This window comes from Mesoplodon bidens (genome assembly GCF_964165515.1).
Source record: "Mesoplodon bidens genome assembly, chromosome: X".
In the NCBI taxonomy this organism is placed as follows: domain Eukaryota; kingdom Metazoa; phylum Chordata; class Mammalia; order Artiodactyla; family Ziphiidae; genus Mesoplodon; species Mesoplodon bidens.
Window position 1 is genome coordinate 46,428,235 of NC_138163.1, and position 13,646 is coordinate 46,441,880.

A 13,646-nucleotide genomic window follows, 5' to 3' on the forward strand; every position below is an offset into this window, starting at 1 on the left:
AAAAAGTGAGGACTGAGAAAGCCCTTCAAAATAATATTTCCTGGGTTTTTTTTCTCATTGCTTTCTAGTCAGAGACACACATTTAAATTGATTTAAAGAAACTAGATGATTGTGGAGACTTCTCATGACAGGCTACAAGTGGGCGGGGGAAGAAATGCAAGGATAGGTAGAGGCAGAGGAGTAGCACTTGTGCCAAAAATCAATACAAAAATTAATCTCAACAAACATCAAATTTATCATATCAGAATTATAGGTTAACTTTAGGTACCATAAGACAATTAACTGTCTAGTTCTCAAAAGCATGTGTTTACTTTTTTATTCCAGTTTTATTTTATATAATCTTTGTATATTTGAGAATGTTTCAAGGTTTGAAAAGTTAAATTGGCATTTGTCTGCCCAAGTACATCACTTCTTGATGTCAGCTGACCTATTTATTTACATATTGTACCTTGGTGGCATTTCTAAGACTTTGCTTCATCTGTTGAATCAGGGTTAATTGCAGGGACATTAAGAAGTACAGAGTGAATCTGTTATGTGGTCACAAGAGTTAACGGAATTCAAGGTGTAACAATACACCTAGGGTAGGCCAAGGTTGTAAATAACAGAGTTAGGAAAAAGTGCCATGGTCCAGAATCTCATGTTTTGCAAGACACCTACAACTAAAACAAGCTAAACTCAGAGGTTTTCTAATCCTCTACCAAAGATTTCTAAAAAAGCCAAAATCACAATCTTTTTCTGGTAGATCTTCTAGTATTTATCGAATGTTATTTCCTTCATTCATGAATAGAGGACCAATTTTCACAAGCAAAAATGTACACTCTATAAAGGTATAATGAAAACTGTCACTTAAATATATGGTAGATGAGAGATAGAGTGGCATATGAGAAATTACTTTGACTGAAGTACAATTTTCTTGCCCTTTTAAAAGGGCAACAGCAGAGCTCTAAGTCTAAAACATGACTTGAATGAAATCTAAGTATTTCAAGGGTAAAGGTACTTACAATTTATTAGAGTAGAAAATGTAAGTGACCATACAGGTAGTAAAGTAAGAGAACTGGTTGCACATTCAGGGTCTTTATAAGTTTTTTGCTTCTTTCCTGGGAATACCAATCCTTATCCCATTGCACAGTGATTCACTACCCTCACCAATCCTACTGTTTTGTTACAGGTCCTTAAGAAATGAGAGCCAATTTTTTTGTGAATACCTGTTTTGTGAATACCTCTTTAACAGCAAACCACAGCTTGAAGAAACATATTTCATCAAGTGACTAAAGAACTGTCTTAGAAGACTTCATAAGATGGCCAGAACTGACAAAATATTTTAAATCTTTCCTTTTGTTTACTTCATTTTTTCCATCTATAAAATGGAGCTATTACTTAGCATATATATTGTTCACCATAACACTGTAAAATCTCCCATAAATAAGAAAATTTAAGAAAACTATAGATCATGAACACTGTAAATACATTATAATTTCAAGTAATACAAATAATATTAATATTTGTGAAAGAAATCAAAAGAAAAGGAGAAATGAAATTACAGAAGCAAGCTTACCATCAAACCTGGTGGTCCTAGGGGACCAATTGGCCCTGGTATACCAGGGGGACCATCTGGGCCCTGTTACAAAGGAAGTAAAGAAAAGGATGAGAAAAAAACTCTCACTGTATTGTATAAAAAGCTAAATGGATGAAATTCTAACTTCAGTTGCCAGAATTCTGTTCTACAAGTCTATAATTTTGAAGTGTTAGAAGCAGAATTTTAAAATGTAGACGAATAAAAGCATTAAATAACTATAAAGAAATTCAACTAAACAGAATGGGTGCATTAGAAAACTTATGTTTTACAGTGGTACATAACAAATGCGGGACAAACATATAGTAAGGAAGTTTTAAAATATAAAGCAATAATGATGGGCATTTAGTGGGGCTTTTATGCTAGAAATGGGAAGAGAAAGGCTACTAGATTCAAGGTAGTTTCTCTAATTTTAAAATAAAAATAAATAAGATTAAAGACAAAGAGTGAAGTGGGAATAACTGGGACAAAAGATAAGGGAATGATGTAACTGTTTTGGAACACAATTTGGCATCTTAAGAAGTTGAAATTTTGACTGCCCTGAAATCTAGTAATTTTATATCTAGGTATAAATCCTGGTTTATTCTGTAATTTAAAAAAATCTCAAAACAACCCAAATATCCAACAATAGGAGATCAGAGAAACAAATTCTAGTATATTCAAATGAGGACTGTTATACGGAAGTGAAACTGAATGAACTACAGCCACATACAATAATATGGATGAATCTTAACATATCAAATAGAAAAAGTTGGAGAAAACTACACATAAATTTTGTATTATTTCAAAAACTAAATACTCTTGTTTAAAGATATATGCATATATAATAAAACTATTTTTAAGAAGCAATGGAAAACCCAGAATGGTAGTCACGTCTTGGGAGAACGCAGAAGGATGTGGCTGCCAAGGAAACCACAGGTTGATTCAAAATTATTTGTAATGTTCTAGTTCTTAAACACTGTGTTGGGTTCATAAGTGTTCATTTGGTTGTTATGCTTCATAACCTACATATATTTTTCATGTATTCTGATATTTTCAAATATAACATAATACAAATTTATAAGAGATAAAAGATTGGGAGTACTTAAGAACATATGGATGGGTTATATCAAGTATGGAATGAGAAGGTGGCTAATGAAAAATGTTCCTGAAATTGTATCTTAGTGATCAAATACTAGAAAGTGCTGATTTTTATTTTTGGCAAAGGGATCAATCTTCATGAAAAATAAACCTCAAGAAATTAATTTCCTAATCTATAAATTCCCAAAAGTTATTGTTGTCTCCATGTATGTTATGTGTAGGCTGACATGACTATTTTTTCTGAAGATTATACTTGATGTTCACTATGTATAAATTTTATTCTTTTAGCTTTCAAAATATGTTCATGTTATATATAACTGATAATGTTACAAATTATGTCTTCTAATATCTTAAATGGAAAACCCACAATTTTTATTTTTAATCAGATCATTTACTCCTACCACCCTACTGATCCCCACAGCATAGGAATAAGAATATAGAAGCCTATTTCTGCTGCGAAACCCCAAAACAAAAATTTCCATGGAAACTGGACTGAGAGTTAAAAGAACAAAGCAGCGCTTCTTAAAATTCTCCCTGGTCCAGAATACTTTTATTTTCACGTACAAGGTACCTGCAATATCTATCAAACCTCAGGTGATAATTTCTATAACTAAAATAGAGAGTATTAAAGGCTGAGGATAAAAAAGAGATGCTGTGGTCTGATTTAATCAGTATAGCAAAGAAGAAAATCACCAGATGCTTACTTGTATTCCAGGAGGACCGGGAAATCCTGGATTACCCTTTGGACCTGGCAGTGATGACATAATTATACTACCTGGTTCTCCCTGAAAGAAATCATCAATGGAAATTGTAAGTAATAGTTATGATACATGAAAACTGGCAAGAACACAAAAAAGTAATCTGAGAATTCAATCTGTCACAGAAGTGTCCCCAAAGATTAGGTGATCTCAGTAATTAACATGAATAAATTTACCTTTTAAAGGAAAATGAGGAAGTGGCCAGAGTACACTGAAGTACAGTCGATTTATTAAGAACCTGTCATACCTTTAGTTACTCATTCATTAAAAACATTTATTAAATATAAATATTTGCCAAGAATTGTGTTAGGCTTTGGATGCTTTGTAGTGAAGAAGATAAACAAGACTTCTGTTCTTATTGTGCTAATAATATACTGGGGAAATTCAGACCATAATGCATAAACAAATAAGATGACAAAATTTTCTGTTTAGGACTATAAAGGAAAACTACATGGTACATGATAAAGAAACAGTGGAGGGCTTCCCTGGTGACGCAGCGGTTAAGAATCTGCCTGCCAATGCAGGGGACATGGGTTCAAGCTCTGGTCCGGGAAGATCCCGCATGCCAAAGAGCAACTAAGCCCGTGCGCCACAACTACTGAGCCTGCGCTCTAGAGCCCGCAAGCCACAACTACTGAAGCCCGTGTGCCTAGAGCCTGTGCTCTGCAACAAGAGAAGCCACCGCAATAAGAAGCCCATGCACCCCAATGAAGAGTAGCCCCCGCTCATCACAACTAGAGAAAGCCCACGTGCAGCAACGAAGACCCAACACAGCCAAAAATAAATTAAAAAAAAAAGAAACAGTGTAGGACTAAAAAGAAATAATAATTATGTGACGTGGTGGAGGGGCTAACTATCGTTATAATGGTGATCACATTACAAAATATAAATGTATCAAATTAACATGTTGTACACCTTAAATTTACACAATGTTATATATCAAATATATTTCAACTAAAAAAAAGAAATAGTGGAGGAAATTAGTTTGGGTAGTAAAGAAGGGCAATTTATGAAGTTAACATTCATGCTGAGATCTAAAGGATAATAAGGAGTCAGCCAGGTGAAGATGGAGGAAGAGCATTAGGCAGTGTAAGCAGCATGAACAAAGGACCCAGAAAGAGAAGAGCTTGTCACATTCAAATAACTTAATGCAGACAGGTGTGATCAGTGAGCCAAAGGAAAAGTGGTTTAAGATACGGCTGGAATATGGGGCAAAGACCAGAATATGCAGGTCTTACAGGCAATGGAAAAGAATGTGAACTGTATCTTAGATGCAGTGGAAAGCCCTTGAAGGTTTATAAGGAGGGAGATTATTTTTTTTCATTTTGTGAGAGTCCTTTATTATGCAGAAACTTCTTATATTCTTAGTGTATCCTGACTGATACTGACTCAACATTATTTAGGATCACGGCTTTTGGACTGTTGTATCTTTTGGTATGAAATGACATTATGCAATAGAAAGGCAATCTATTTGCTGGCAAACATGTCATTCAAATCAAATATTCTGTCTTGCTGTCCCACACCAGAAACAGAGCCAGGTCTGGCATTAGGAGCCATGGAGGCGGCAAAAACCTCTCTTCTGGGATTCAAGGTTTCTCCAAAAGTTCTGTGCTTCATAACAAGGAGGGAGATTAAATTATTGATTTACATTTTTAAAAGATCATTCTTGGCTGCTCTGTACAGAATAAATCAGGCTGGGAGGTGAGGGGGTGTGAAAAAAGAAACTAGTTAAGAGGCTACTACCTAGTCCAGATGAGGCATTATGATTAGTGTGGTGGCAGTGGAAATGAATAAAAGTGGATGAATTTATGATATATTTTACAAGCAAAATTAACAGTATTTAGAGATAGCATGGAATGAGGAGCTGTGTGAAGAAGTAGAAAATGCAAATACTAACTCTCAGGCTTTGATACATGCAAAAGTGTACATGATAGAGATACAAATTTTAGAGATGGGGAAAACAGGAGGAACAGGTTCATTTGGGGGTCTGGGTTAACTTTGAGCATGTTAATTTGAATGTCTGGGAGATATTTGAGTGGAGATGTCAGGGAGGCTGTTTAATACATGCATCTAACTCAGAAGAAAATTCTGTTTTAGACAAAGAAACATAGGTGCTCCATAACTGGACAGCAATCAATAACATGAGCATTAAAAATATTGCTAGGCATAGAAGAGAAGAAGGAGTCAGGACTGTGTCCTGATACCTGCTGGATAGAATAACATGAGCTTGCATAGAAGACTACAGAATGACCAGAGATGCATAAGAAAAATCAGGAAAAGGTAGCGTCTCAGAAGCCAGAGATAAAGAATATTTCTAGAGGGAGCAGGTGGTCAACTGTGGTGGTCTAGTGGTTGAGACTCTGCGCTCCCAATGCATGGGGCCTGGGTTCTATCCCTGGTCAGGGAACTTGATCCCACATGCCGCAATTAAGAGTTCGCATTCCACAACTAAAAATCAAAGATCCCGTGTGCCACAGCTAAGACCCTGTGCAGCCAAATAAATAAATAAATATTTAAAAAATGTAATGAGGAAGGTATCAAAATAGAAATGTGAGTCTGATATACACATTTGCAAGTGTATCAGCCCATAAAAGGTATTTAAAGCCATGAGAACAAAGGAGACTACTTAAGGAGAGCTCGTAAGTGTGCACTTGCACAACTTCTAGAAGCATCCATTTTAAGACAGAAGTCAGAGACGTATCTGATTGAAGATGCAGGCTTTCTAAATATTTTATTCAAAATGTTTACCTTCCCAACATGAGATGCTTACCTTCATACCTGGGATCCCAGGAGGTCCCTATTATAAAAAAGAAAAGTGATTATTTTATATACATGAGAGGGGAGCAAGCAAAAGAACACAAATTGAATAGACTACTGTAAGATCATTCTGAGTACAAGGTATCTTAAGATACTTAGAGATGACATTTATATTAAATACCACAGAATCTTTAGTTTTACAGAGCAGAGAGCTCTGTGTATTACTAACTTCTTTTATAAAATATCCTCTTCTTGGGCTTCCTTGGTGGCACAGTGTTAAGAATCTGCCTGCCAATGAAGGGGACATGGGTTCGAGCCCTGGTCCGGGAAGATCCCACATGCCACAGAGCAACTAAGCCCGTGCGCCACAACTACTGAGCCTGCGCTCTAGAGCCCGTGAGCCGCAACTACTGAGCCTGCGTGCCTAGAGCTCGCGCACCGCAACAAAGAGTAGCCCCCGCTCGCCACAACTAGAGAAAGCCTGCATGCAGCAACGAAGACCCAACACAGCCATAAATAAACAAATAAATAAATAAATAAATAAATTTAATATTAAAAAATCCTCTTCTAGTTTACTATTTCAAAATGTACTACTTTGTTCCACATGAATGCACTGAGCTCACTTTCTACAGTTCTGCTTCTTCTGTTAATTCCTGTGTTCATTATAATCCCAAATTTTATAACTTACTGGAGGACCCTGTAAACCAGGAAAACCGGGACTGCCTGGAAATCCACGTTCTCCCTAGAAGGAGTTAAAAATAAAGAGTGTGAGGAATAAAAAACAAAGCGTAGCTATACCAACAAACAATGACTTATTGAAAAGATTTCTGTAAAAGCCATTTTGAAACATACCAGGTTGCCAAAAATTCATTAGCCTTCACTTTCCAATTTCTTCAATATCAACTATCCATATCAATTCAGCCTTCTAAGATACTTTTATCTCTACTCATCAATCCCAATCAGAAATAAAGAAAAAATATTCTACCTTAGTCATTTTCTTCTGACAAATCCATTTTGAGACAATCATACCACAGATTCCTGGCCATCATCACATTTAATAGTTAATGATCTGCCCCAATTTCCTGCCCATGTATTATATAGATTTTTATTTTAACTGCCCTATTGCATTTTTCTTTTATCGTAAACTATTTCAAATTATTTTTGTAAAGAGGAAAAGATGATAAGAAAGAACGCCATTAATATCACCAAGAGGACAATAATAGCAATAGTTCTAGCAATTGCAAGTCATTATGTTCTCTAGGCACCCAATTTTTCTCACTCCCTTTTGTAAAGTACTAATATGGACATTTGGTTTAGAAAACAAAAGCTAAAATTGCTGTAGAAGAACCCCAATGCAACCTCCTTTCAAATACCTATATGCCATAGTAATCTTGGAAACATCTTCGTCAGAGGCTTAAAAGAGTAAAATGATTACAGCTATGTGCCTTTGAGTTATTGTCCAATATCCCTCTCTCCACCACTTTTTTACACATGGACAAAGTAGGCCCAGAGAGAAAGGGAGTGGTCTGTACACTGAGTTTAGAAGACAGAAAACGAAACAACCCATGTATTCTGGCTCCATCTCTAGGGTTCGTTCTATTAGTTACGTAGTTAGAAATATAAGAAACCATTTAATCTGAAAGTATACATAATAAATCCATTTTCAAAAACTTTGCTGCTCACATAATTGGGGACCTCAAACACAAACTAATCATGAGATCTTCTAAGGTGCTGCTTTAACAAAAAGAAAGAAAAAGATCCCTTTAATCACATAGCATACTATACTCATTGTAGATACATCTGGTCTTCAAAATTAAAACTGGCTAGTGGTCTGTTGCTCAAGGCGTGCTGGCAAAAATCAAACAAGTTACCAGAATAGGCATACAAATGTAGCCTACTTTAACATGCAATGTGCCATGCAAACTAATTCCACATTGGTTCTATCACTGTAAGGTCACCCCAAGCAGAAATGAAGAACACAACTAAGCCTCACAAACCCAAAATCAAAGTCAAAATGATAATAATAATAATAAATAATGGCATTATTATTATTATTATTGGCGAGGGTCACAACGACTTGAGAGAAATATTGGAGGTAAAAATATTTTATTGCCTTCAAGTATATACTACAATGATTATCACAAAACGTGGCCTCCCATAATGCAAAATAGTTTGTTCAAGTTATTTTAAATATATGCCCTAATATAAAATATGACACATGTCATTAGTTAGAAAAACCTAGGGTATTTCATAAATAGTTTCACTGAATATTATGTGCAAAATGGAAATGCCAAAAGGATATACAGAAAATAATAATATGTTTCATTAACCTATAGGAAAATGAGAAAAGTGAGGGAAGAAGCAGAAACAATAATATGTAAGCTTTTAAAAAGAGCAGATTTTCCTTTTTTTTTTTCTTGCTTTCACTTTATATTAAATCCAAATAGTTGGATTTAGGATTGACTAAAGATAAGAAAAGTGGGTCAGTAAACAATGTTTGTAGTATGTGAAGTTTTAGTTTTTCACTTGTTAAATTCATTATTTTCACTGATGGAGAAGTTTCAGGTTTCATACTAATAGTTTATGGTAAAAACTGATGTGATATATTACATATCGATTTTTAAGACTTTTCTTAAGGGAGTTATTAGGCAAGGTAAAGAAGTTTTAAGAATATGAAAGATTTGAAAACTTAAATTGTACCTAGTTTTTTAAAAAAGGCAAAGCTAATGAATGACATTTGCAAGTATTACTCTTAACAACCGATACAATATTTGAAACATATATATCCTAATTCCTTTTTAACTCTCATCTTACTTTACACTAAAGTCAAAAAAAAAAAAAGGATTTGGTAAGTAATCTTCAACCCAATGCAATATCCCAGCTAATTACACAAGCTTCAAGAATTACTGATGTTTCAATATATTGAAAATGTTAACTGAGAACATATCCTATGTCTGTCCTAGACATGAAGCGACTATATCTCTTCTTTGACATTCTTCATATTGATTCCTTGAAATTTTTAAGTCTATTATTATCAAGCATATTGCCTAAGATTAATTCAAAGAAATCTCACCTTGGTTCCATTGCATCCGGGGATGCCTTGAGGTCCTGGGGCCCCATCATGGCCTGGCATTCCCTTTGAAAAGGGATATAACACATGTATAATATTTCTTAGATTACTTTTTAAGGGATTTTAAAATAAGAAGCCAAATCCTACTTACGGGAAGACCTGGTGTCCCTGGAAATCCAGGAAGTCCAGGAGGACCCTATAAAAGAAATAAATTCCTTGAATCAAATAACAATCAGTAACAATAAAATAATATCCTACCTAAGGGAATTATGAGAATTACATTTAGAATAGCAATGGACAAAATGTGTTTCATTGATTATTACCACTCGTTCTTTTAAACACTATAGAAAAAATTCCTATATGTGTTTAAAAATCTCTTTTATAGAAAACTATAGAAGAAAGCTCCTATTTGAGGGAGCATTGCCTTTATTGCACTCAGTAGGAGCAGGCAAATTAGTGGATGAAAGGTCTTTTCTAAAAGACAAAGTGATTCTCCCAGGTTCGTGATAAATATTGAATTCAGCAGGGTATGGGTATGTGGCAAATATATCTGCCCCTGAGAACATCAATGTGATCACCCCCAAAATCCTTTAATCAAATCCCCCTGTCAGGATTGGCAAAAATACAAGTTTGACAAAACTCTCTGTAGGTGAGGCTATGGGGAAAAGGTACTCTCATACAACTGCTAATGGGATTTAAACACCATGGAGAGAAATTTGGAAATACCTAACAAAATTACACATGTATTTATTTACTCTTTGAAGGAATTCATTTCTAAGAATCTATCCCAAAGGTACACAAGAAATTATGAAACAAAATATGAAATTCAAGGTTACTGACTGAAGCATTATTATAGCTAAAGTCTAGAAATGGCCGTATAACCATATTTATAGCTAAAGGTTAGAAACCTTTAGGTTTCTAACCTAAATAGGGACATGACTAAATAAATAGGGACATGACTAAATAAATTATGGTACATCCGCATAATATAAAACTATGCAGCTGTTAAAAAGAATGAGAAAAATCTCTGTACACTGAAATATGTAGTGATCTCCAGGATATAATGTTAAGCAAAAGAAACAAAGTGTAAGTAGTGTACATAATGCACTAACTTTTTTTTTCTTCTTCTTTTTTTTTTTTTTTTTTTGCGGTACCCGGGCCTCTCACTGTTGTGGCCTCTCCCATTGCAGAGCACAGGCTCCGGACGTGCAGGATCAGCAGCCATGGCTCACGGGCCCAGCCGCTCCGTGGCATGTGGGATCTTCCCGGACCAGGGCACGAACCTGTGTCCCCTGCATCGGCAGGCGGACCCTCAACCACCGCGCCACCAGGGAAGCCCTACACTAATTTTTTATAGCAAGGGTAGCGATACTAAACAATGAAAGGATAAACAGAAAATAATAAAAATGATTACCTCTGGGGGAAGGAGGAAAGAGAATAGGGAGATGGAAGGAAGCATAGGTAGCATCTCTGACTATACCTTGTCTTATAGAACAATGTAAATGTTTTAAATAATGAAAAAATTAGAAAGTGGTAAAAAGGAAATCATTAAAACTTGAAAGCAAACTGGGACCAATGAACCTAACGTACAGCAAGTTGTGGACAGTAATGATACAGAGAAGAGAATTACTTCAAGTGTCTTTAAAACATGATATTTTGACTGAAATTAGTCAATTCAAAGGGGAAAAAAACAACAGCAAAGAAATAATTAGTGGCATTTAAGAATTCTATTATTAGTATTAAAATTGAAATGGTTGTTTTGTTTATTTGCATATTGTTATTTTGAAGCTATTTAGTTTCAACAGTGCTTAGAACATAGTTAATGGTAGCTATAGCTATTAAGAGATATGATTATTATGAAGAGCTTTAATAGTATACTGATATTCAGTTACTACAAAAAAACATAGATACATGTCTGCTAAAATAAACTAAGGATTTTGAGTTTCCTCCTTGCTTTTCCAGTGCCCTACCCACCACCAGTCATAAGCAGCATGTAAGGCAATCTACATGTTCTCAAGATGTAGACAGCAAACAGAATGGTTTAAATATTTATATAAAATGTGTACATCTACTAAATTTCTGGAGATCCAGAAGATCAGAATGTTTGTCTTTGTAACACATAAATATGCTATGCCACCACCCATATATTTTACATTCAAATTCAGGGACCTTGTCAATCCGCGACAACAGAATTTCAGAGCTAAAAGCGACCTTGGAGATTGTGTTGTTTGACTCTCTAATTTAACAAATGAAGAAATTGAGGCTCAAAAAGTTAAATATGATTTTCCAAAAGCCAGTACTATTTTTAAACTACAGTTTCCTCCCAAATCTAAAACACACTGAAAAGTATATATCAACCTATAAGCTTTTCAGAAAAATTTCATTATATGTGCACTTCAATTTTGAGACACATCCTGATTTCCAGAACATTAAAACTTGAAAAATCATATATCTTAGAACTGAGGAAATATTGTATTCTTCCAAAAATAGTTATTCTTTAACATAACGGTTTAAACTAGTGCTTCACAAACTTGTTCTCTTCAAGATACACAAATAAAATTATAATATTTGTATATAGTACCCGGGGAGGCTACACAGCCTGATGTGATTGATCAGCCCTCTGAACCCAGAGGACTGAGATGATCGCACTGGTTGGGAAGTTCTGCTTTAAATCACTTGTATGATATATATTTTTAATAAATTGAAAAATTGTTGTAATTCAACACTTTCATACTTCTTAACCAAAAGTCTTCTTTCATTAGTTTAACCAGGCGTTTGGATATATAAAGATAACTATCAAAATACTAGAGAAAGGCTAGTTGTAGACATATACAAACTCTTAAATTTAACTTTTTAAAGACTTCATTTTTCTTTCTGCATTTCAGTATGAGTCTTTTCTAGTTGCCTCATAACACTTCATTTGCTTCTTCTCTATTTTGACCAACAAAGCATTTGATACAGCAAATATCACTTACTCTGATCCCTTTTGGTCCTGGTGGCCCTGGAATTCCATCACTACCCTGAAAAATACAACATATTTAGTTATTTTTCCTTCAAAAATAGCCCTCAAATAACTAATTTTAGACTGTAAACTGAGACAAATTTTTGTGAACCTTTGTGAAAGTTAGTGAGAAACTTACATACCCAAGGAAGAAGCATGTATTATTGAGACTGAAAGCACTGAGGTAAGTCATATGCTTAAAGAAACGCCTTTATTTACTGAGAAGAAAACTGTTAACATGTAGAAGAAACTTTATACCTGTAAAGTTAATTATGAAGCATGCAGGAAAAAAAAGATGAAATAGTAGTATAGATATTCCCCAAATCATTTATGCATAAACAAAATAACAGCTGAAAATCTGGGCAGTTTCTATATTGTGTCAATCTGCTTGCATCGTCTCTGGGCCTAAATATGAGCTGTTCTTGAGTTTGCTGTTTTAAACCTTTGCTATGTTTTATAAGACACTTTCTACTGGCAGAGCTAAAAGGAAAAAGAAAACCATAGACTTTCCTTTAAAGCTTCTGCTATAGATTCCATGCAAAAGAGGCTGCCCACATGTTTGTTAATCTATTTACCCATTTCTAGTTACAACCGCATTGCTGAGAATTTAAAGTCTTGCCTCACTAAGTTTTACTATGTAGTTTCTTTTAAAAATGGAATAAAGAAAACCTAATTCTGCTCCAATAGGCAGGAATTTCAGTGGAACATACAGCTAGTAGGCCACCATCTGAGCCTTTAGATAGTTTTTATTAAACTGGGGCATCTTGCTTTATACAAGTGGCTTTCAAACTACTCTACTTACAACCCTAGAATTTCCCCTGGAGGTCCTTTATGCCTATGTCACCCTCCTTCAATCACTGAAGCTCTGTTTTTATCTGTTTTATTTGGGGCTTCCATGAAGTTTTATTTGGAGAAAAGGTTACCTGATGTCTTAGTTCCTTATGCTCCTCTTACAAATTACCACAAACTTAGTGGGCTAAAATAATACAATCTACAGTTCTGGAAGTCAGAGGTATGACGGGTCTCAGTGGCAGAGCTGTTACTTTCTGGAGATTATATGGAGAGAATTCATTTACTTTCTTTTTCCAGCTTCCAGAGCTACCAGCATCCCTCTGCTCATAGCCCTCTTCTATGTTCAAAGTCAGTGACGGCTGAATGAGTCTTTCTAACATTGCACCACTCTGACACTGACTCTTCTGCCTCCCTCTTCCACACTGAAAGGACCCTTATGATTATACTGGGCCCACCCAGATCATCCAGAATAATTACCCTAGTTTAAAACCAGCTGACTAGCAGCTTTAATTCCACCTGCAATCTTAATTTCACTTACCTATGTAACCTAACATATTCACAGGTTCTGGGGATTAGGTTATGGACATCTTTAGGGGGTGGGCATTATTCTGCCTA

The 13,646-nt window shown here is 35.1% G+C and overlaps 1 protein-coding gene across 1 annotated transcript in view; it reads right to left on the bottom strand.

Moving 5' to 3' along the window:
- COL4A5 (collagen type IV alpha 5 chain) overlaps positions 1–13,646 on the bottom strand; it is a 237,607-nt gene that overhangs the window by 105,828 nt on the left and 118,133 nt on the right. Inside the window, exons 4-10 of the mRNA XM_081223198.1 lie at positions 12,214–12,258; positions 9,390–9,434; positions 9,242–9,304; positions 6,857–6,910; positions 6,182–6,208; positions 3,358–3,438; positions 1,556–1,618 (exon numbers count right to left, since the gene is read on the bottom strand). Coding sequence (XP_081079324.1) covers positions 1,556–1,618; positions 3,358–3,438; positions 6,182–6,208; positions 6,857–6,910; positions 9,242–9,304; positions 9,390–9,434; positions 12,214–12,258 — 378 coding nt within the window. The remainder of the gene's footprint in view (positions 1–1,555; positions 1,619–3,357; positions 3,439–6,181; positions 6,209–6,856; positions 6,911–9,241; positions 9,305–9,389; positions 9,435–12,213; positions 12,259–13,646) is intronic.